The sequence below is a fragment of the Cupressus sempervirens genome, chromosome 5 (assembly GCF_028749045.1).
Source record: "Cupressus sempervirens isolate cs-2001-9-10 chromosome 5, ASM2874904v1, whole genome shotgun sequence".
NCBI lineage: Eukaryota > Viridiplantae > Streptophyta > Pinopsida > Cupressales > Cupressaceae > Cupressus > Cupressus sempervirens.
This window is the reverse complement of record NC_143122.1, coordinates 293325571-293348769: the sequence shown is the minus strand read 5'-3', so window position 1 is coordinate 293348769 and position 23199 is coordinate 293325571. Positions and strand designations below refer to the sequence as shown.

At 38.0% G+C, this 23199-nt stretch overlaps 1 protein-coding gene across 1 annotated transcript in view; it reads right to left on the bottom strand.

Annotated features, from left to right (window-relative positions):
- Window positions 1-23199, bottom strand: part of LOC149555729 (glucose-inhibited division family A protein) — a 329684-nt gene that overhangs the window by 221276 nt on the left and 85209 nt on the right. Inside the window, exons 4-6 of the mRNA XM_089829868.1 lie at window positions 18681-18794; window positions 18015-18345; window positions 711-890 (exon numbers count right to left, since the gene is read on the bottom strand). Coding sequence (XP_089685994.1) covers window positions 711-890; window positions 18015-18345; window positions 18681-18794 — 625 coding nt within the window. The remainder of the gene's footprint in view (window positions 1-710; window positions 891-18014; window positions 18346-18680; window positions 18795-23199) is intronic.

Genomic DNA, 23199 nt, shown 5'->3' with positions numbered 1-23199 from the left:
AATATTGCAGTAACTATTGATTTGAGCTTTGTAACTTTGCATGTGAATACCCTTATTCAGCTGATAGTATATTGTGTTTGTATGAAAATCAATCCAAGATTTATGTGTTATTTTTATTCTAATCTGCACTTTAAGCTAGCGGGGAACATTTGTTACAAGCTGGGTGTTATCTTTAGGATTAGAATTTCAGAATTATCTCTCATCTTGTGTAGAAGTGCCAATTAGCTTTTGCATATACCTGAGAACCATAAAGAATGTTGTTTCCATTGTAAGAGTTCTAGTGTTTTAGTTTTGGTTGCAAGGGAACTATCCCTTACAATTTGAATATAGGTGTATCCTTACATGTCCCACTTTGTGTTCTCCTTGCAGGAAAAATTAAAAACCTTTAGCTTATAGCTTCTAATGAGTGCCTTTCCAACTCCCTCTTGATATTCTCTCTAGTTGTATCTCTTGGTCTCCTTGATCCATTTTGGTCATTTGTGGACCTTAGTATAATTTCTTTTTCTTTCTTTCTTATACCAATTAAACCATCTTATTTATCTTATGCACATGTACAACTCCCACAATGATTTATAAAATACCTTTTTGTCTATTGTGTCCAAATATATAAGCATGCTTGTCAATAGGTATTCTCCAAAATGAAAAAAATGGAATGAAGATCCTGGTATAAAGCATATCACAGTATTATAGATAGAATCTTATACATGTACCTTATCTTCAATAGACGGACAGTATCGAGGTCCCTTTGATTCAACCCAGCCCCCATATGTTGGTGTCTCGTGCAAATTGTCTTTAATAAGCTGGTGGGTGGACAAAGTTGTGCGAGTAAGGTAACAACACATTTGTTCCCTTTCTACATGAACATCAGGATCAAAACTGAACCATCTGACCTGCATACATTCCATGAGACAAACATCAGCAGCTGAAAGAACTAAACTTAAAACTTCAAGATTATAACAGGTATGCCAAGTTTATCTCAGTGTGTAGAGAAGTATTTTGTGCAATAACAGAATTTATCATAGATGACCACATTATGTTGTCTATAAAAAAGGAACACGAGTTGACAACACTACGAATAGCATCTTGTTTTTATAATATTAATAAAGGAACAACAGAAATACATTGTAGATTGAAAGAAGTATATAAGACCAGCAATGCTTTAATGAGAACAAAGAGTTACCCACAAATCTCCATGTTCATAAACAGGTGCTTATACGGACTGTTAACATTGAAGAACAATTGTCAAAAACATGTTATTGTAATTTCCATACTGCTAATTTCATTAAATTCTAGCCATCATTTACAATGTCGTCATTACTATCTGTTCCCTTTGTTCTACCTAATAACAATGTTTATTGTAAGCTAGTGGCCAAAAATCTGCTTACATGTGAGAAGGGAGCATTACACGCAAACATTTCAAAGTGTGTGGATTGGTCCATTCAATTTATTACCTTCACATGCATCTGATCTTGTAGCATTTCCTCATCCACTAGATACTTCCAAAATGTCAAAGTGATCAAATTACTATAGCGAAGTATTGCTGATAATTTTTATAAGTGTAATACTTAGACTTCTGAGAGGAAATCACAAGATAGGGATTTGTAGGCTTGTAATAAGTAATTAGTGAATAATCAGTAGACTTGTTATGAAATAAGATGTGCCAAAGAGTCATGATTGTTGGTATTCTTAACCAATTGGAGTGCTATATGTAGGGGTTGTTCTGAACAATGAAGGATATATTGGTATGGTTGGTAATGTAATACGTCATATCCCCATTTTAAGATAGAATTTTAATAATAATTAGATAATACAATCTTATTAAATAAATAATGGTAATAAAGTTATATTAAAACTAATACTAAAATATAAAAAATAGGAAATTATTATTATTATAATCTTAATCAAATATATTATTAAAATATAATGAGACTAAAAGTGAAAACCTAAATTGAAGGGTCACAAGCTCACACCAAATGGGTTATATAATGGAGGATGATTAAGGAGCAAAGGGAGACACAAGGGTATAGCATCAGATATAATATTAAACTCAATTAGCTTTTAGCCATTGGATATTGTGAAATATATTAAGAGGATAAGAATCACAACTATGGAAACCATGAAAGGATCGGGAAGATTCAAAAGAAAAGAATATATTAAGGAGGAATATACAGCCTTCATCACCACTCATCGCCTCTACATCAATATGCATGAAGGTGAAGATTATAATACAAAACATTCTCAATATATTGAACAGGAGAAAACACCTAGTCGACAGACATGATTCAATTGGTAACCTATTGCATAGTTCGCACTCACGCAATCCGGAAATACAAGAAGATTAATACACCAAGGAGGATAGACACTATTGAATTTCCCACAGCATTCACGTGGTGGACATTCAGTGAACAATATAGAGAACCGGCACATTTAGTTAGTTCTGTCATTCCTTACAACAAAGGCACGGAAAAATTCAGTACATAGAAAAGACAACCTACGATAAATATTGGATATGAAATGGAGGAGACAACAACATCCAGTCAGTATTTTCTACAATATACAAACAAGAAGTGAATGAAAGTATTACATAACCAGTCGGTAGCTTGCAATGAATAGAAACAAACTATTCGAGCATAGGGTGAATGAAGTCAGTGAATACATATAAGAAGACCAAGTTAGAAGTGTTGTCTTAAGTTAGCATTGAAATTCAATAAATAGGAAAGCATCTTCAGCAACTTCTTCTTAGCCATGAGAGACCAAAATAGTTAAGGAATGAAGTCTGAAACAGCAGCCAAGAGAAGTTAGTACTGTGACTAAAGTACATATCAATAACCATGATAAAGAATTCATGGGCACGCGTTAGGGAGGAAATGAAATATAGGATAAACAATATCAGACATTCTCAGTGCACACAAGAAACAACTTTAAATAGTATTCAATGTTCAAGAGCCAGCAAGGAAAGTGACAAAACTTACATACAATCATACTAATAAAATCATTAAAGATGGTCAGCAATAGAATAGTTCCCAAGAAGCAATGAAGCCAAGGGGTAAACATGAATAAATGAGTGACAGCCAACCACATAATTAATGACATGGTGAGTGTATCTATAATTAGAGATAGAGCAAGTTCATTCAACAATAAGTGTTGATTAACGATGAGGACAATAGAAGGGTTGATTTGTTGGGGTCTATAGAAGGAGATAGAATCAGATAATTGGGAATATTAGACAAAGGGCTATTATGTGCAATACTCATATAGCATCTGTGCAAAGAATCAGTTCCAAGATTAAGATTACGAGGCAGTGCTAATGGTATGTTTCAAAGACAAGCACTGATTAAACAACAGGGATCCATAATACATAGTGATTTATATACAGCCAACATAACAACCATAAGAGTTTCTTTATATAAAGGCAATTAGATAATGAAAAAAGTGGAGATGTTTATAATAAATAAGAAATGTCAGTTATTAACTTATTAGAGGATATCCATTTTGGGTATCAAGTTTCTCATAGCGAGAATGCAGAGATTAGAGGACATTCGATATGGATGTCAAGATTTCGAATTGGAATTCAAGGAGAGATTTAGTACAAATCTCTAGAGACACAATATATATTTTAGTGGTCAAACATATGCATATGTCAGAGATAAGAGACTTGGTTAGAGGTGGGCTCTCTACCAAGTAATGTTTCCAGAGATCCCAAAGAGGCCTATGGAAGATGCTCTTTTAATGATAATCATCTAATCGAGATACAGTTCTCATCAGAGGTTTAGGTGGTTTGAGAATGATCCCTTCTGAGGGATTAGGTGGGGTAGTCTTGGTAGAATTTTAGATTAATATTTACTAATTCAATTTCTAATATGTTTTACATGCAATTTGCGATATTGGACTAACCATTTGTTGCAGGGTATAGCATTTGATCCTAACTCGGAAGAGGAAGGTAAGAAAGGTATGGTTATTTGTTTAATTATGTTTGTGAATTTGTTTATATTATTGAATCATACTTGTGGATAATTTATCCATAGACATAAGTTTATGTAACGATGGAATTCGAAATGGATAACATGCATGACTTAAAGGTTAATGGTTTAAGATCAAAAGAGTCCCTTTTAGGGAAGAGAGTGATCTTAATATGGTTGATAACTTAAGATCAAGAGAGTCCCTTTGGGAAGAAAGTGATCTTAATATAGTTAATAGCTTAAGATCAAGAGAGTCCCTTTGAAAAGAGAGTGACCTTAATATGGTTATAAGGCTGGAATATTCTGTAGATGTTAACATATGCATTTGTGTCAAGGGCCCTCGAATTTAAATAAATTTAAATAAATTTATTTAAATGCTCTCAATTTATCAAGATTTTTCCACCACCTGCATAGTCAATCATGATTTACTCTACAAAGCACTCCACATATACCTTATTCTAAGAGTTCCAATCCATCAAGTAGTCCCTTTAAGTTTAAATAAATGCTCCCATAATGGTAATCTTCAGGCAAACTACACAATATTTTGCTTATTTTAGCATTTGACAAGGCATTTCCTTGATCCAACCTTCATATGGATTTTCATAATAGAGACCACCTAGTGTTTCTCTATGACCTTGTCCATGATCTCATCCACGACCTCATCCACCATTGTATCCGTCGTTCTTTATGGCTCCCATAACCAGTGCTTTCACGGGCGTCTAGTGTCGGAGTGTACTCGTGTTCTACTCATCGGTTTGCTTGAGTGGGTCATCACGGGTTTCTGGTCTTGGGTGCTTGGTGTTCAACCCGTGTTTTCTGGCGTTATACTTGCGCCCTATATTACTCTGCTTGCCCGTGAAGACATATTTTCTTTGCGGGACTTTGGCTATGGGGTGGTTTCGCTTGACCTTCAGCGGTGTATGGGTGCTCTCTATTCTCTGCTTGTTCTGTGTGCGCCTCCTCCTGATGGCCATGACTGACTGTGTTTGTAGTGAAATTGTGTTTGTTGTGAGTTTGTAATGAGTTTGCATGAGTTTGGGTTTGCAGCGTGTTTGCATTGTGTTTGTGTTTGCACTATCTTTGCAGTAAGTTCACGGGTGTGACTGTCGAACTTCGGCAGCTTCATGCTCCATTCTACCACTTGAACATGTGAACTCATTCTCGTTCCTATTGTGTTTTGTTGTCTTCTCTCTTGCTGGGTTGTGTTCTTGCGTGCATTCTCGTGGGTCTTCTGCTCTTCTCCGGTTATGGGAGACAGTGGGGACTCTTATTCAGCTCAAGGCCAGCAACTTCTCACCTACCAACGGCTGTGTGACAAGATCTCCAAGCTGGAAATGGACAATCTGCAGTTGAGGGAGCAAGTTATCTCATTGACGGATACCATTTCTGAACTCCAAAATACCACAACCTCTAACTCAACCTTGATCCAAAGGTTTTTAGATACTTTCACCTCTGAGGCTGCAGGTCTGCAAACCAGTATCCAATCCATTATCACACAATTCAAGGGACTTGAGGCCATCAAAGAACAACAATTAGTTATTGCAGCTAAGCATTCTTCTCTTGTTTCTTAAACTGAACAGAAAGTTAAGTCATGGGCCTCCCTTTGTAGTAACACAGATATTACACATCTTGCTAGTTTTGACAAAATGGTACAAGGTAAGATCGAAGATGAGAGGGTGAGACGGGTTTGTGAACTCAACCAGCAGGTTTGTGGGCTACCTCCTATTCTTGATCCTCTCACAGTTGGATGATCTTTCCTCTATGATCATCTTGGTCTTACTGATATCACGTTGAATATGTGTTGGGTTGGACATGGGGACATCCTATTTATCATATTTTTCTCACTTGCTACCAGGCTTCAAGCTCTCCAAGCTAAGAGGAAACTTTTTCCTCTCCCTTCCAAGATTTTCTTAGATGAAGATCTCATAAAAGCTTAGGTTGTAGAGCTGAAACATGCTCATGGGATAGTTGCAGAGACAAGAAAAGCTGGTAAATGGGCAGTTATCAGGAATCTGAAAGCACTTATTAGAGATTCTCCTCCAAGTGGTTGGGAAGAGAGGCAGGCCCCTAAGGCCAAATGATCATCCCACCAATAGTCGGACAAGAGGGAGACCCCCACTTGCTCCCTTCTTGTTAACTGTTGGAATGGCAATGGATCTCTTTGGTCAATGCCTGGTCTTTTATGTAATGCTGTGGGATCAGCAGATATTCATATCATTACTGAGACACATAAGAGTCTTGTTCGTCCTCTTCTGAGTGTTTCTAGCTACCAGTGGTTATCTATATGTAGAGAGGAGGTTTGTGCTTCTGGTGGGGTTCGAGGCTTGGGGGGCGTAGCTTGTTTGATCAAGGAGGATATTTTCAGTGGCACTTCTATAGTACACTTGAATATGTTTGCTAGATTTATGTGGGTCTGCATTGATCGTAAGTGTCACTGTCAAAGAGATCTTTATTTGGCTGCTTGCTATTTCCCGCCAGCTTCCTCCCACTATGCTATTCATGGTACCGAGGACAGAGACCCATTTATTGACCTTCACGAGACTACTTCTCAGTAAGCTGCTCTTGGTGACATTGTTATTCTCGGGGATTTTAATGTGAGAACTAGGGAACTCCAGACTCCAATTTATGATCATAGCTCGGATCCTATTTTCTCCACTGAGATGGATCTGACTTCCTTGGCGCTTCAGCGACATTCTAAGGATGATCTTGGACCATGATCTATGTATGGTAGAAAACTGTTGCGGCTTTCTGAGTCTTCGAGTCTAGTGATCTTGAATGGCCTTTCCTGCTTTCTTAGATCTGAGTTCTTTACTTGTCGGCCTCATGGTGGTGGTGGTGCTAGTGTCGTTGATTATGTCCTCGCCTATCCCTCTTTCATTTCTTGCATTCGCAGTATCACCACTATGCACCTTCCTTTTGCGGATCATGCTCTTATTAGTATTCACCTTCGCCTCTCCCCTCGTCTTCCGCCCACTCTCGACCCCTCATCTTTCTTCTATCACTACTCCCTCACCCATTTGTTTCCGTTTTATCGAAGATGATTGTGAGCTCTTTTCCACTCATCTTTTGAGGCTCCTCAACCCTTCGTGCTTGTCTAACTCGTGCAAAGTCGCATCCATGTTTGACCTACTTGCATTGGCTATTCAGAAATCTACCATTCTTTCCATTCCTCATCTCCCCTTCACAGGAAATGCCATAACTTGCCCTATGAACCAATGGTTTGATATAGACTGCAAATCTTTTCATTGTTTTATGCGTTCTTCTTTTGAGGCTCGCTCCACTGATTTTGTCCACATTCGCTCTTCTTATCTTCGCTTTCTTCGCGGTAAGAAACGTTCATTTGCCACTTCCAAGTGCAAATCCCTCCACTCCACGCTGATCCGCAATCCCCAGCTCTTCTAGCGCACTCATTTCCCCCGCAATTCTCCTCCACCCTCTGCCCTCGACTTTCACTCCCTTGCCTTGCACGCCACAGCTCTTTATGACATTCAAGGGCAGCCTTCTATCCATCCCATTTCTCCAGCTTTTGACCGCTTGTTCACCCCTTCCCACATTTTTCAGGCCATCAAATCCATGAAGTGTAGTAGAGTTGCTGATAAGGAAGGTTTTCAAACTGAACTTTTAAGTTCGGTGCCTTAGTTCAGGGACCCTATCTCTCTATTCTTTTTAATAGAGTGATTCACACTGGTTTTCCGACTTCTTGGTCCAAGCATTTGATTTATCCTATTCATAAGACCGACCTGGTCTCTGATCTGGGGAACTACAAAACCATCATGATTGGACACATGTTTGCCAAATTATATGTGACAACCCTTAATACTATGCTATCCAGTGAACTAGACAAGATTAGTTGCAGGGCTAGAGGGTAGGCTGGTTTCAAAGCAGACTATCAGACTATGGATCACATCTTCACTCTACGGGCTATTATTGAGGAGACTAGACACATATCAGAGAAGATTTATTGTTTCTTTGTCGATTTTCGCAAAGCATTTGATTATGTTCCCAGGGTGGCTTTGATTGAGAGGCTTAGGGAGAATGGCATATCTGAGATGTTACGTACCACTATTATGAGACTATATGAGATTGTGGTTGGCAGATTCAGGACTCCTGAGGGTTTCTCAGATCCGATTCATAACACCATTGGGGTTAAGTAGGGTTGTCCTCTTTCTCCTACGTTGTTTGGGTTATATATTGATGAGCTCGAGGATTTCCTATGGAGGTCCTCGCTCCCTGGTGATGGCTTTTATTTTCATCGAGCTCTGATCTCCATCCTTCTTTTTGCCGATGATGTGGTTCTCCTTGCTTCCTCTCAAGACAGCGTACAGAGGATTCTTGATGGCTTGGCTTCCTTCCATGATCTGCGACAGCTTGTGGTTAATTTAAGTAAGACTCAAATCATGATCTTTAATTGTTTAAAGACTTCCCATCTCCACTTCTTTTTTCAGGGTCCAAAGATCGAGATCACTACATCCTATAATTATCTGGGGGTTAAGTTTTCCGGATCATGATTCAATATGAGGCCAACTATTCAACCCAAAATAAGGGTATGGGTTCTCTTGCTTTGCTTGAGAAACAGTGTTTCAGGCACCACTTTCAAGATACCTCCTCTAAGTTATCTATATTGGACTCCCTTGTGAGCCCTACTATTCTCTATGGTTCTATGGTTTCGGGCCCATCTCTTCTTGGTTCTAATTGGGCCTCAATCAAGTGGGTTCAGACTTTATTTTTGAGGCACATTATTAGATGTCACAAGTTCACTCCTCATAGTGTCATTCTTGCGGCGCTCATCCTTTCAGTCTTGCGGCCATTTTTTATGCTAGTGATTGTGATCAGTACTCCTATTTAGCTTATTGTTCGTCTGTGCCTTATGCAAATGCTAAGTCTGGTTGTCGCGCACATTGTTGGTATGCACAGGCCTCTTCTCTGCTTGGTTCGCTTGGGGTTGATATTGACCGCCTCCCCCCCTTTCAATTCTCGTTGGATGCCCCAATTCATCTTCTCCCCTCTAGGCAAGAGTTGAATGAGCATGTCAAACTTGACATCTATAGATAGTACATTGCCACTAGCTGGGTTAACCCTCTTGGTGAGTTATGCCCACGGATGTCCTTTTACACGAACCACTTTTTGGAGATATCTAATGGTATTATTGTTCGTCCTAGCTATCTTTCCCAAAGGTGGTCTCATGCTTTGCGTATCTCTTTGGGGTCTTTCAGAGTTGGTTCTCATCGTCTTCAGGTTCAGAGTGACCATCATCTCAACAGTGGGGAGCAGATATGTAGGCTTTGTGATTTGGGTGAGGTGGAAACTGAGACACACTTCATTTTCCATTGCCCCATTTATTATGAGATCAAAGGGAGATTTTTCTATCTGTTCCGAGAATGCTTCTCACTCTATGATTTCTTTAGCTACTATGATTAGCACTGTATTGCACTTTATCTTCAAGAGGCCACTATGCTCCATGATAGCACGACCCAGTCACTGCTTCCACATTGGCACTCATCTACTCATCTCATTACTACTTTTTTCACACCATTACCCCCTTTGCGTAGTGTGAAAAGGCCTTCTAGCTCCACTAGATCTACCAGGCATTCCAGATGTGTCAAATTTTGGACCAGTTATTTGCACTAGCGACACTCCTCTATAAGTGGCCATAGACAAAGCAGGGCCTCTACTCTTCGGCATGCTTATCATTCAGTGACTAATTTCTTTTCGCCTAGAAAGAACTCTTAGTCTCTCTCTTGGCCTCCTCTCTGGTTCTTTGTTTTCTTTCTCTTGTTGTTTGTTTTTATTTTTCAGACAACTTTGTGTGCTCCTGCTGCTATCAGCCTCATTGTTGTAATCCTGCAATCCCATAGACCTTTTGTTGATCTTTTGTTGGAAATTAATATCATTATCTTATCTTATTTTATCTTCTAGGAAGGACCTTAAAGGGAGCACTTCATAGAAGACAGTGAAGTAAACGAGGATCTAAGGATCCTCAAGAGTGTTACTGATTCTGATGTGGAGATGAAGGTTGGGTTAGGATAGAGGGTAGAATAGTGAAATATAATTTATTATTGTATAAATTCTAATATGGGTTTTGTAGGTATTCTTGTCCTAGCTAGTGGGGGCATTACATAATACTTGGGTACAATCAATAAAATAATATTTTGCCTATTGTCGTGTGGTTACTATTATATTGTTATTATTTATGTTGTTATTCTATTAATCATAGATTTTTCTACCTTAGTATGTAGTCAAAAATCGCACATTTGTACTTCTACGGCTTGGAGAGCAAGTTTTTGTCCCAAATACTTATGTGACCAAAATAGGTCGAATTTTATATCAAGATTCGTGGAAACAGCCTATTGGACGCAACTGTGAGATTTGTTTTCACTCAAAAGGCACTAAATAACAGAAGTATTCCCTAAATCAAAGAAACAACTCCCAAACCCTCAAAGCTCCAAAAATCTTCAAAACACAAACAAGAGCAACAAGTTTGAAGCTCTGATACATGCAGAAGTTGTGAAAACCAAATTCATAGAATCCAAAGAACACCTGCAAGTAAGAAACCTATCACGAGAGAAGAATCAAGATGAAAGCAGAATGACTTTGAAGATATGAGAGATTTTATTATTCATAGAGGGAATTTTATAAAATACAATGAGATTAGTCCTTATAAATGTTGATGTTTGGTAGCTTCAGTTGATTAAACCTATGAGATTAGACTATTGAAGAGAAATTTATATGAAATATATATATAATTAAGATTGACATTGTATTAATTATGTAATAATGGATAGACATGTCCCATTAAGGGACATTCTGTCCATGTCTCATTCACATTGTATATATAAAAGGAAGATCGATGCATCTGAAAAATAGATATATAACAGTGCTATTACATCTGCAGCACTCCTTTAACATGGTATCACAGCATTAAAGGAGGAAATTGCATCTTGCAGAGAGAAATGTGCATAAGAATGGTGGAGGGCAAGTTGACGAGAGCCAAAGCAAAGAAGCATGACAAGCTACACTACACTATAGGATGCTTTGTTGCTTTACTCGCAGCAAACAAATGCCATACAGAGCAAATCTGATCTCATATTCGAAAATCCTTTCCAAAACAGATCAGTCTTCCAATATATTCATGTGATTGTTGGATTTAACCCTAGAAAAGATAAATCATAAAATGTGAAATGCACGACAATTTTCAAAGTCGTGGGCAATTCTGACAGAAATCTAGTTGCTCTGATTTTGGTATTTTGCAACAAAGCGTGCTTCTGGGAGTCAATCTCACAATCTGTAATCTTAAATCAGTGTAGGGAGGAAATTCAAGTGTGAATTAAATTAGTTCTCGACAACTGAAATCCAGTTGAAGTGAATCAACAAGAGTCGTAATTGTCCTTGGGAGCGTGAATATACAAAATGTTTGTTAGGAGACTTGTGGTTGAACACAATGAAAATGAGTTCTTCACCCTCTATGAGACTTCCCAAGATGACCACACCCTTTACGAGACCTACTCTGCCCCAAGTGGCTCCATGACTCCAGAGGTCTTTCAAAGGTTTCCCAACGAACATGGTGCCACTGAAAATGATGCACAGCAAGTGATGGAGATGCTTTGGGAGCATAGCGAGTGCTTTCATAGAAGAGATCGGTCAAAACATAAGAAAATAAGACAACATTGAAAGGTGTTGGTCCACCATTTGCGAACCAAGAATTGGAAAACACATACAGAAATCTTAAGTCCCAAAATCGAACTATAAAACAAAGAGGCATCCAAAGTCTAAAAAAATGGATTTCTTTACGAAATCATCCAATCACTGGAAGCACGAATGTTGCACAAAGAACTCAACCCAAATACACAAGATGTGCATTGAGAAGATACATGCCACCCACGTAATGCAAGAGGGAGGACGATATGTGATTACTATGAAAGTGAAGTATAATAGGAAGGAGCACATAAAAAATCATCATAACACAGTTTATCAAAGTAAAAAAAATCAAACATCGGAGCAAATCAACTGTGGGACCCAAGTTAAAAGGAAAGCCAAGAGGTTGACCGAACAAAGGATCTCGTTGACATACACAATTCCGACAGAAAGGTAGATGGTAAACCGTGAAAATTGATATCGGGAGTCTTAAAGGCATTGATAGAGTTTAAGCTAAGTATAAGTAATATATTATTATTTAAGTTTTGTTTTCATATTATTATGAAATGCGTTAAATAACCTTGACATCATTAATGGTAATTAACACATTATAGGTATTTTAATAGATGTAAAACTAAATGCCTATAGTAATCTATAAGGATGATAATATATTTCAATTATGAAATTTAATAAGAAAATATTATGAAATATTAAATGCAAAAGAAAAATACTCACCACAAATCAATTGGCAAACGTAATTAAAGAAGATAAATGATTGTGGATAAAGATGTGGAAAAGAGGAGAATAAATAAATAAAAAGATAGGTATTTTCAGTATTACTTATATTTATTTTTATGATCACCTAATATTATTATATGTGGTCTTAATAAGGAAATAATGTGTTAAAATATATATATATATATATATAGAAGTTTGGATATATACATATATGTTCAAAATATATTTTATTGGAATAGTCTTATTATGCAGAACTATTTATTATTCTTGAGTATTACATTAGTGTCACTATTACATCCCAAGTTTTGCTTACTTTAAAAATCTTCTTATAGCCGTTGAGATTTCATGTGAAGTCGGTTTACTGGTAAATTAGTTAAGCATTGTGGTCTCGTGTGAAATGGAGAAGTTGGTTATTCGTTATAGTTTCATTGAAAGTGAAATGGTGGTTAATCGTTATGATGTTTTAAGAAAATGACTACTTGTTATAGAAACCTTGATTTTATAATGAGGAAAACGTTATTACCATGGTATTCTCTTTTGCAGGAATACACTGAAGGGGGCGAGCATTGCCAATGAGGGAATTGGGTAAGGGACACCAATCCGCCTATGGGCCGACAGGTATGAATTCTAACCACCAAGGCTAAGGGGTAAATGGCTACGCAAGCAAGAGTATATTGTGCACTATCATGAGCTAACCCAATCAACACATATGTATTATAAAAAAATATCACTAAGCATTAATTAAAAACTAAGAACTAATGTGTTACCTTATAAATTGGAACAATCTCAGAGCTTCCTATGATATCTGTCATGTCTCAATATAACAATACCATAGTACATATGCTCGCATATATATATACATATATATGTATGTATGCATAAATTTGAATGAGATGTATGTATAAGCCAAAACAATATATGACGTATACACTAGAAACGTTGTTGGAATATCACGCTTATATATATGTGTGTGTGTGTGTGTGTGTGTGTGTATTATATATTACATACATACACAAGTGTAGGTATGTATAGTATGATATTTTTATATTAAGACATTAGTATGAAGTTATTAATTTTTTTCCTTGGCAATACTTTTATTATTTTATCATGAGCGACCATATTTCTATATTCTTCATCGGGCCCTTATATTGTTTGGTGGCCATTTTAATAATATTGCCACATATGTTGCCGATGGCTTTTTGGTTGTAACTCCTTGCCATCTTCGTACTTTCTTGCTCATAACCGAGCATGCAGCCAAGTAAGGCAAAGATCTTAGTTTGTGTGATGGTTCATATTGAGTAGCATTCAAAACATCACGATAGAGTTATCACAACTTCATACTGCCTACATTGCATTTTCGTATTGTTTTCACAATCTCAATTCGCCCGTGAATCCTTCATACTACCTCGTAGTCACATACAGTTGCTATTTTCATTTGCCTTAGTTAGTGAATCGGGTGTCATCGTGGCGTGACCAATCCACTAAGATTGTTTAGATGGTTATTATAGTTAAGTTAGTTTCTCTTTCATTGGATTAAGAATCAATTAAATATGTTACTCCTATCCCTTGAATATATAAATTGAGGATGAAACTGTATTTCATGTGTGAATGATATGATAGCCGTTATAACTATCTTTCTTGTGTTTTCGAAAAAGAAATTTTTAATTTTTTATATCAATTAAAATAGGCATAGAAATTTTAGCATGTTTCAATCACTATTATTTTTATTTTTCAATGCGTACTATAAGAGCTATTTGCCTTGATATTTTCCTTTGAGAATGTTCTTGCAGGAAAAGCGAGATTGATATCAGATTTGGAGGGAGTCTGACACATCTGTCTAAAGGACTGGATAGAGGATATGTTTCAATTGATTTTGGACAATCATGATCATATTAGAACCAGAGGGAGTTTTGAATTCATGTAAACTTTTGGTATCATGTGTGTGACTGCATGATTTAATAGGCCTACCCCCTGTGTACATCATGAGGAAGTGACAACTTACAAATGATCATCACTTGTATTTGCAAAATTTATTGGAAGGTGACGATCTCAAAATAACTCAAGCCGTAATATAAATTTTATGTAAATGATGAAATAGGTCAGAATGGATTATATCTTGTAAATCAACAACTAAGTGTTAGATGTGATTCAGTTGACAGTCTCTGAGCTGTTTGTATAGATATATATAATAGGTATTTGGTGAATATCATGTGTCGATATTTTGGAAACCATTACCTTATTGAGTAGTTGGTGAATATCACGTGTTGAAATTTCAATAGGCCAACACTTAGAATATTTGGTGAATATCATGTTTTGATATTATGATAGGCCAATACTCGTGATATCAAATGTGATATCAAAATGGTGGATACATTTTGATCACAGATATCTTCAAAATTTGTCATGCCTAATACCAATGGTGCAATATCTATCATGTGTTTATCCTCCCTAGCTAAGAGGGAGTATTGATGTTTGGTAGCTTCAATCAGTTAAACCTATAAGACTAAACTATTGAAGAGAAATTAATATGAAAATTTTATACATATACGTGTATATATGTATAGATATATATAAGATTCAAATTATATTATGTAATAATGGATAGACATGTTTCTCCATGTCTCATTCATATTATATATATAAGAGGAAGAATGATACATTTCGAAAAAAGACATAAAATGGTGCTATTACATATACAGCACTCCTATAACAATACCTTTTACTCTAACAGACTTTTCACTTCAATTTCTATTTTATCAAGGACAAGTTGAATAATGTGATTGTGGGCTTAAATTTGAAAGTTTGTTTCGTTTTATGCATCATGCACTAAACAAAGAAAATTTCAAACCTTGGAATGCTAAGAGTGGCACATATCATTAATGTTATCATAGTTTTACTTTGCACTGATTTTTCCTTTTTCAAATGGTTGCTTATATAAGTAATTTTAGTGTTTGAAATTTATTGACTTCTCTTTTCTTCACACAAGTGCACATCTAGGATTTTGTAATTTGACTTGTGATTGTTTACCCTACAAGTAAATAGATTAATGCACACAAACAAAAGAAAAGAACTGCAGTACTCCTTTTATTATTCGCATATGCCAAAGACATTACATTATGCTTGCTTCATAAGATGATTACAATGATTACCCGGAGGGTGTATATATACTATCTGAGGAACCTTCCCGAAGAGGAGGTCGGCTACAAACTACCTACCGACGACATCGGCTACAAAATACAAAATCTTCAACAACATAACCAAGTCAGCTACACAATGCAAAATCTACCAACGACATCATCCCCCCCCCCAAAAAAAAGAAAAGTCATCTCCTGACGACTAACAAAATAGAAGACAACCCACATACAACAAAACAAAAAATACCAGAGAGAAGGTGGTGCCCCTGAAGAGTACTGCTACCAATGCAACTCATAGAGCTGATCTGCCCAAATGCGCAAATCCTTATGGATCTGTGTATTAACCTCTACGGCCTCCTTCAGAAGAAGCGTCGCATCTATAGCCTATGTCTTGGCTAACTGTAACTCCTGTTCAGCCGCTTCCTTATCCTGCACGGCCGCTTCCTTATCCCGCAAAAATGTCGCACGCTCAGCTGCCCACGCTACCTACTGGCTGGCCAAGTCGGTCGCTATCTTCTGTCTAGCCTCCCTTTCAACTACCAGAGATCTCTCGGCTACAATCCTTTCTGCTACCCTGTCTGCCTCCGCGTGCCTGTGAGCATAATAAACCTCCTTATACAGTCCCACGATCTCGCACGCCAACTTCTCCAGCGAAGTGTTGCACGGTCCCAACTCTGGCTCGGTGGCCCAATCTACCAACATCTCCGATGTCTCAACCGCTAGCCAACCTCTGTTACGAAACAAGAATAAAATTGCCAAGGAAAAACCCCACGAATGTATGCCCGGATCAAATGCCACTCTCTTCGTCGAGTCATAGCCTCTATTGCCACATTGTGTCCGTTCTTTAGCGCAACCTTCATAGCCCTAAGGTAGTCCCTGCACCTGTCCTCATCTAACCCATAATCCTCCTTCACCACACCCTCCATTGTCCATTCCTCATCACTATTCTCTTCCTCGCTGTGGTGGCCATGCCCACATCCGGTGCGGCCTCCTCTGCTCTCGGCGCATCTTCGGCCTGTGGCACTCCCACCTCCTGAGGCTCTACTACTGTAGCTGATAGCCCTAGATGCCTGGGGGACTGAATGGACGAACCAACCTCGGAAAAGATGAGTCGGAACTGTTGTCTCAGGAAAGCACTCACTCTATCCATCACCTCTGACCACTCTGACTGTGCGAGCTCCATGCTCTCCTCCTGATGTGCTGGCTGGGCTGACTGGGCTGACTGTACTAACTCGGCATCTACTAACAAAGAGGATGAAATGGTGACCACTGCATCACAGTCAATCACATCCAAACGAACCTGTAGCTCAAGCTCCGGTGCTGGCAACTCCACCCTCTGCAAGACTGGCTCCGCTGGTGCAACTGAAACATCTGCCACAACCGTTGGCAATACATCGGCAGCTGTCCGTGGGACATCTACCACTGCCTGTGGGACCACCTCAGCCACCTACCATGGGATAGCCTCTACCACCGTCAGCGGAGTCATAACGACCGGGGCATGTCGCTGGCCAAACGGGGGAATGACTGAGGTGGGGGTGGTCAAGTGCGCCGAAGTTGACAGCTAAGGAGGGGTAAAGAATGTGGACCCACTACCTGGTACATCACTGCCAACTTCCGCAGAAGTGCTCTCTTCCTCTTCCTCAGACTCGGCCCCACCACTCTCCAAAGTGTCCTCCTGTCTGCTATCTGTCTCCGGAAACCTCGAGTCCTCGGAATACCTTCTTTGAGATTTTGTATTTTGTAGCCGACATTGTCGGTAGGTAGTTTGTAGCCAACATATTGTATGTAGCCGACCTCCCCTTCAAGAAGGTTCCTCGGATAGTATATATACACCCTCCGGGGAACTTTCCGAAGGGGAGGTCGGCTACATACAATATGTCGACTACAAACTACCTACCGATGACGTCGGCTACAAAATACAAAATCTCCGACGACATAACCAAGTCAGCTACACAATGCAAAATCTACCAACAACAGTGATCACTTTTCTTTTGTCAGATGTGCACATATATAAGCAATTTTATTCTTCACACAAGCACACAACTGAAAATATGAATTCATTCTTTGTAAGTGTACTATCAATTTCTTACTACCAATTTGGATCTACAAAAATCAAGACTAGCACATACTACATATCATGCTAAGCCTTTGATAATGGGTTCAATACATAGTCCATAATTTGATCCTTGACAATTATCAACGGTGTAGGTTTTATATCATGATAATACTCTTTGAGCCAATAAAATCTCCACCAAGAACATAATTTTCTTTAAAATATTTTTATCCTATGTTAGTTAAAATTGAGTTTGCATTACACAACTAAGAAATATCCAAAGCATCTAGATAACTCAATAAAGATGCACAACATAATTGACATCTCTTTTCCTTTGATTTTTAATCTTCATTAAGAGAAACAATGTTTTGATCACATGTATTCAATAGACGAATTCATTATTGATTGCTGACTTCTGACTTAGCCCTAAAGTCATTTGATATGCCACTTCCAAATTAAAATTAAGAAAAAGAATTAAATGCACGAGCAGAAATATACCTCCTCATCTCCTGGCTGTTGTTCCAATCTAGAATAATCTACAGTGCGGCGATCAACACGAGAAGGTGTCCCAGTCTTTAATCTATCAGTTTCAAAACCAAGTGACTTTAAGTTTTCGGTAAGTCCTTGAGATGCTGATTCACCTGCTCTTCCAGCTGACATACATGATCTTCCAATCCAGATTTTCCCATTCATGAATGTTCCTGTTGTAACAACAACTGCTGAAGCAACAAAATCCACCCCAAAGAATGTCCGTACTCCTTCCACATTATCATTCTTTCCAATTAGTAGTTCTGTTACCATTGATTCCCTCATATAGAGATTCGGAGTGCTGTCAAAACCAATATCTATTGGTTATAAAAAAATGTTCATGAGAACTGAAACAAAACTGATCTCAAACATGACAAGCCTTTAGACATATACTCAAGCTCTACCAGGTATCCAAAATTGGACAAGTAGATAGTTCAAAAATTTTGCATCATAAGAATATCATGAACACAAAACAAGGGTTATATATTTCCAAAATGTGCCACTATTCACAACACTTTCCAAAGCCATGACCAAGAATCTCAAAAAATGTAAAGACTTTTTCCTCAACAAATTAGTGATTTGGGCATGCTTGGAATATAAAATCAAATTAACAATCGCAAATCAACTGCACCATACCTTTCTACAACTTTCTTCATCTCCAAAGCATACTCACGCTTGTCAGTTTGTGCACGTAATGCACGAACAGCAGGACCTTTAGATAGATTCAATACTCGCTTTTGCAAATAGCATCTGCAATTGGAGGGGGAAAAACTATCAAGCTACTTAGAAAGTACATAACAAATATGTTTATGACCATATGCATAATCCAGTTAGTTTGGTCTGATTCTAATGATAGGCAAAGAATATTCATGTCTATAAAACACATTTTGGTTTTAAGTAACTTCAAATTGTGTGCATGCAAGAAATAAAACTAAGGGGAGAAAGTTATATTTTTATATTGAACTCTTTAGTTAATAGAGATACTGTACAAACAAAAGGAAGCAAGGTTGAAGATCCTAGCTAGTTTAAATTAGCGTAGCCTAGCTCTGTCTCAATTTCTATGAACTCAAACTTCTCAATTGTTAAGAAAAAAAATTATCCACGATGACATCAGAGGTGATGTATAGAAGTGTGACAATACCATGCTTGAAATGTCAACCACAACAAGCTGACAAAAGATGACACATACTTTTCTTAGATTATTGGAGTTCTATGTTACCCACGAAAAAGAGCATGTTTTGGTACTTAAGAGGACTTTTTAAACATTAGCACCAAAGAAAATGTGGAAAGGGACCACATTTGTGTGGACTCCTACTAGAGAAAAACTCTGAATTTTCTAAATCCACAAACAGTCAGAAAGCATACCAATAAATAATGTGCTAGATGCCATGCACCAGTCAACATGGAATGCTTGAAGGATACTGGATGCTATTCTATATTAGTTTGATTTTATCCACAAGATTTTGAACTAACAAATTAAAAATGCACTGTATCAAAATAGTTGTATTGTAAATAAAGGACAATGGAGATTAGAATATTGTTCTGCTGTTCAATAATAATTATAATAATGAATTGAGCATGCAATGCATATAATGGATTCTAGAAGCAATGACCTTGCTTCTTGAGCAGTCTCTTCAATAATTACAATAATCACCCCAATCAAGATAATACAAACAGGAATCTGAAATGTAGGCAAGTCACTTTATTAATCCTAAATTATCGTTTTCTTTTATTTCTCCACCTTTTAAAACTTCACAAATAGCAAGATTTATAAAGGACATAAACCTTAAAAAGGGCAAAACATTCTCAAGACAGTAACCAAAACCGTTCAGATATACAGCTTAACAATGAGGGTAGCCACCATAACTACAAAGACAACTACCCAGAAAATGCTACAAGGCACTTGGAAGACCAAGAAGCTAGTGCCTTTCTAATGAAAAGCTGACCCAAATGAGAATTTCAAATCCCTCAACTGAGTACCCACATGGAAACATCAGGAATTACTGCAAACTGTAATGATTATTGTGATGAACTTTTTTCATGCAATTTCCAGCCCATTTTCCTCCCAACAGTGAGCCATACACCTCAAAATTGCACGTAACATCAGGCCTTTAACACCATCTATGAATTCCACCCTTGAAATGTAGTAACTAATACCAAATATTGAATTTCTACACAGCACTATAATACTGCAGCACTAAAAGTGATTTCCCAACTACCAGAATCAATAATTAATTGTGAATGAATAAAAATCTAAAATTGCATTTAATGCTAGATGATAAATTTTAAAGCATGGCATCATCATATAGAGAATGATTTTGTATTGCATTAGACCACAAATCATATAATGCATAATCATGAAGGAAAATGTGTTTTATAAATGACTGACTGAACTAGAAATAGCATACATTTAGCTCCCATTTATTTGTTATTTACTGATGTTTATGTTAATATTGAGAGCGGACTATTTAAGTCAACTAACATACCTCCCCTATTTTTCATTGTATGTACATGTTAGGGGGACAAATTGACAATTCTAAAGGGGTATTTCAATTGAGTAACATTTAGAAAGATCTATACGAGTAAGGCTTAATAATGTTGGATATTATATGGGGTATTTTCACTAGCATGGGTACAATGGGTGCAATAGTGGCACAAATCCTAGCCACAACTATAGGAGCCTTTACCTTGAAGGATCCTGATTCAGGCAAAGACGATGGTATTTCAAGAGGGGAAGATAGTGATTTTCATTTTGTCCTTCCTGTGACAGATGTTTCTACAAGTGATTGGAATGACAAGGATATTGAACTCTCCTCGACATGCTGCTAGAGGCTCATTTGAAGGTGCAGGGAAGTGAAGATTTTGAGACAGCAGATGGGGCAATCCTTGAAGGAGATATGTTTTAAGGCACGAGAAAAGGCTTTCCTCCTTAGTGATTATAAATTGACTGATGATTTATAAGTTGTGGGACTTGGGGACATTGACACAATTTTGGGTATCCAGTGGTTGAACACTCTGGGTAGATATGTACAAGACTTCAAGAAGATGCAGCTTGAGTTTATGGTCGATGGCAGGAAGGTTGTCCTTAAGGCACTCTCTCATAGAGAACCAATGGTAGTTTTAGCACACAAGGTGCAATTTTTGTTCAGACATGGTAATGTGGCTTGGGCAGCCCAATACTTCATTTTGTCCAAGACATCCTCACAAGATGATCGGTTTTTTCATGTGGATGTCCAGAGAATAATGGATAAGCACAACCTTTTTTTTCTGGTGACATTCCTCCTATGCTACTTCTTGATTGAGGGTATAAGCATGTGATTGAGTTAGAGGAGGGAGGTGAACCCGTAATCACCACTCCCTATCGCCATCCTAGAAAAATTCAAGGATGAGAGAGAGAAGACCATCTGAGAGTTGTTGGATATGGAGCACATCAAGCCTAGTTCTAGCCCCTTTGCTTCTTCTATGGTGTCGATGAAGAAGGATGGCGCTATGCACATGTGCATTGAATACTGTGCACAAAACTTGAAAACAATTAAGAACGGGTGTCTTATTTAGCACATAGATGAGTAATTAAATGAGCTTGACAAAGCCATATTCTTCTCGAACATTGATCTCTGCTCAGGATATCATCAGTTTCAAGTTCGAGAGGAAGATATACATAAAACAACTTGCAAATGCCACTATGGTCATTATGAGTTTTTGGTAATGCCCTTTAGCCTTACTAGTGCACCTACCACTTTTGAGTCATGCATGAATCACATCTTCAATAAGCAGTTGAGAAAGTTTGTGATGGTGTTTTTTATGACATCTTGATTTACAGCAGGACATGGGAGGATCATTGAGGCATTTGCATAAGGTGCTTAGTATTATAAAGGCTTAGTATTCATTTGCCAAGATGTCCAAATATGAGTTTAGGCTTACAGAGATATTGTATTCGGGACATGTGATTAGGCAGGATGGTGTTAAGTTGCACAAGGAGAAGATTCAAGTGATTTGAGACTCGCCACCACCTAGGAGCATCTTAGAGCTGAAAAGGTTCTTTGGTTTATTTGCATATTATAGGAGGTTTGTTAAGTGGTATTTACAGCTGAGAGCTCCACTAACAGACCTTACATGGAAAGGTGTATTTAGATGGTCAGATGAGGCACAAGTTGTGTTTGATAGGCTTAAGCAAGTTATGAACAATGTCCTAGTTTTGACCCTTCCTGATTTCTCTCATCCCTTTGCATTAAAATAAGAAGCTAAGAGATAATGAGAGACTATACTCCACCAATGATAAGGAGATGCTTGTCATCATGCATGTATTTGTGAAGTTTAGATCATAGTAACGAGAATCGTGCTGAAATCGCGTGAATCACCGATTCATCAATCAGATTCATGCACGCCGTTTTTTTGGTGTCAGAAATCGTGATCGGTGATTTCATCGGGTGAATTGCATGTATCGGCGATTCACTCAAAAAATCGCCTAAATCACCATCAGAAATCGCCAAAAATCGGCTAGCAGCAGCAAGCATGTTTAGTTGGAAATAATAATAAAATCACTTATGTTTTTTGCTTTCTTTTTTACATTTCCTCTTTCTTATAACCCTAAAGGGCTTTCTAATTGTTAAGCATGACTAGAAGAGAGGAGAAGAGAAAAGAAGAACCATAGGTTATTAAAAAAAAAAAGCGACGACAAATAAAAAATGTATAGAATGCATAACGGACGATGGCCCAAGGGAAGGGAAAGACATAATCAAGTAGTAAAACATCAGCGGTTCCCAGAAAGAGTGTGGGATCAAAAGAAAATCACAAAAACACTGTGTTCCATATAGTTTTGTGTGGGTTTCAGAGTGCTAATTTGGTCTTGGCGGCGGGGGCGCTGCCCCTCGACCCCATCCTGTATCGCGACAGGGAGCGCGCCTAGGGCACTGCCCCAGGACCCCGCGGGGGGCATTGCCCCCTAGACCCCCAGTCGCTGCGGTTATCAGTCGTGGGAAGTCTAACCAGTTGATGAGACCTGAAGCTATTGCAGGCATGGAGTCTCTCTGGTGGAGAGAACAACAGAGCAAGCCTTTCGAGAGGGGCGATATGCTTTGAAGCACTTGGAGTAGGTGTTGGTTGCTTTGAAGCACTTGGAGTAGGTGTTGGATGTGAAGCTATCTTATAAAAACTC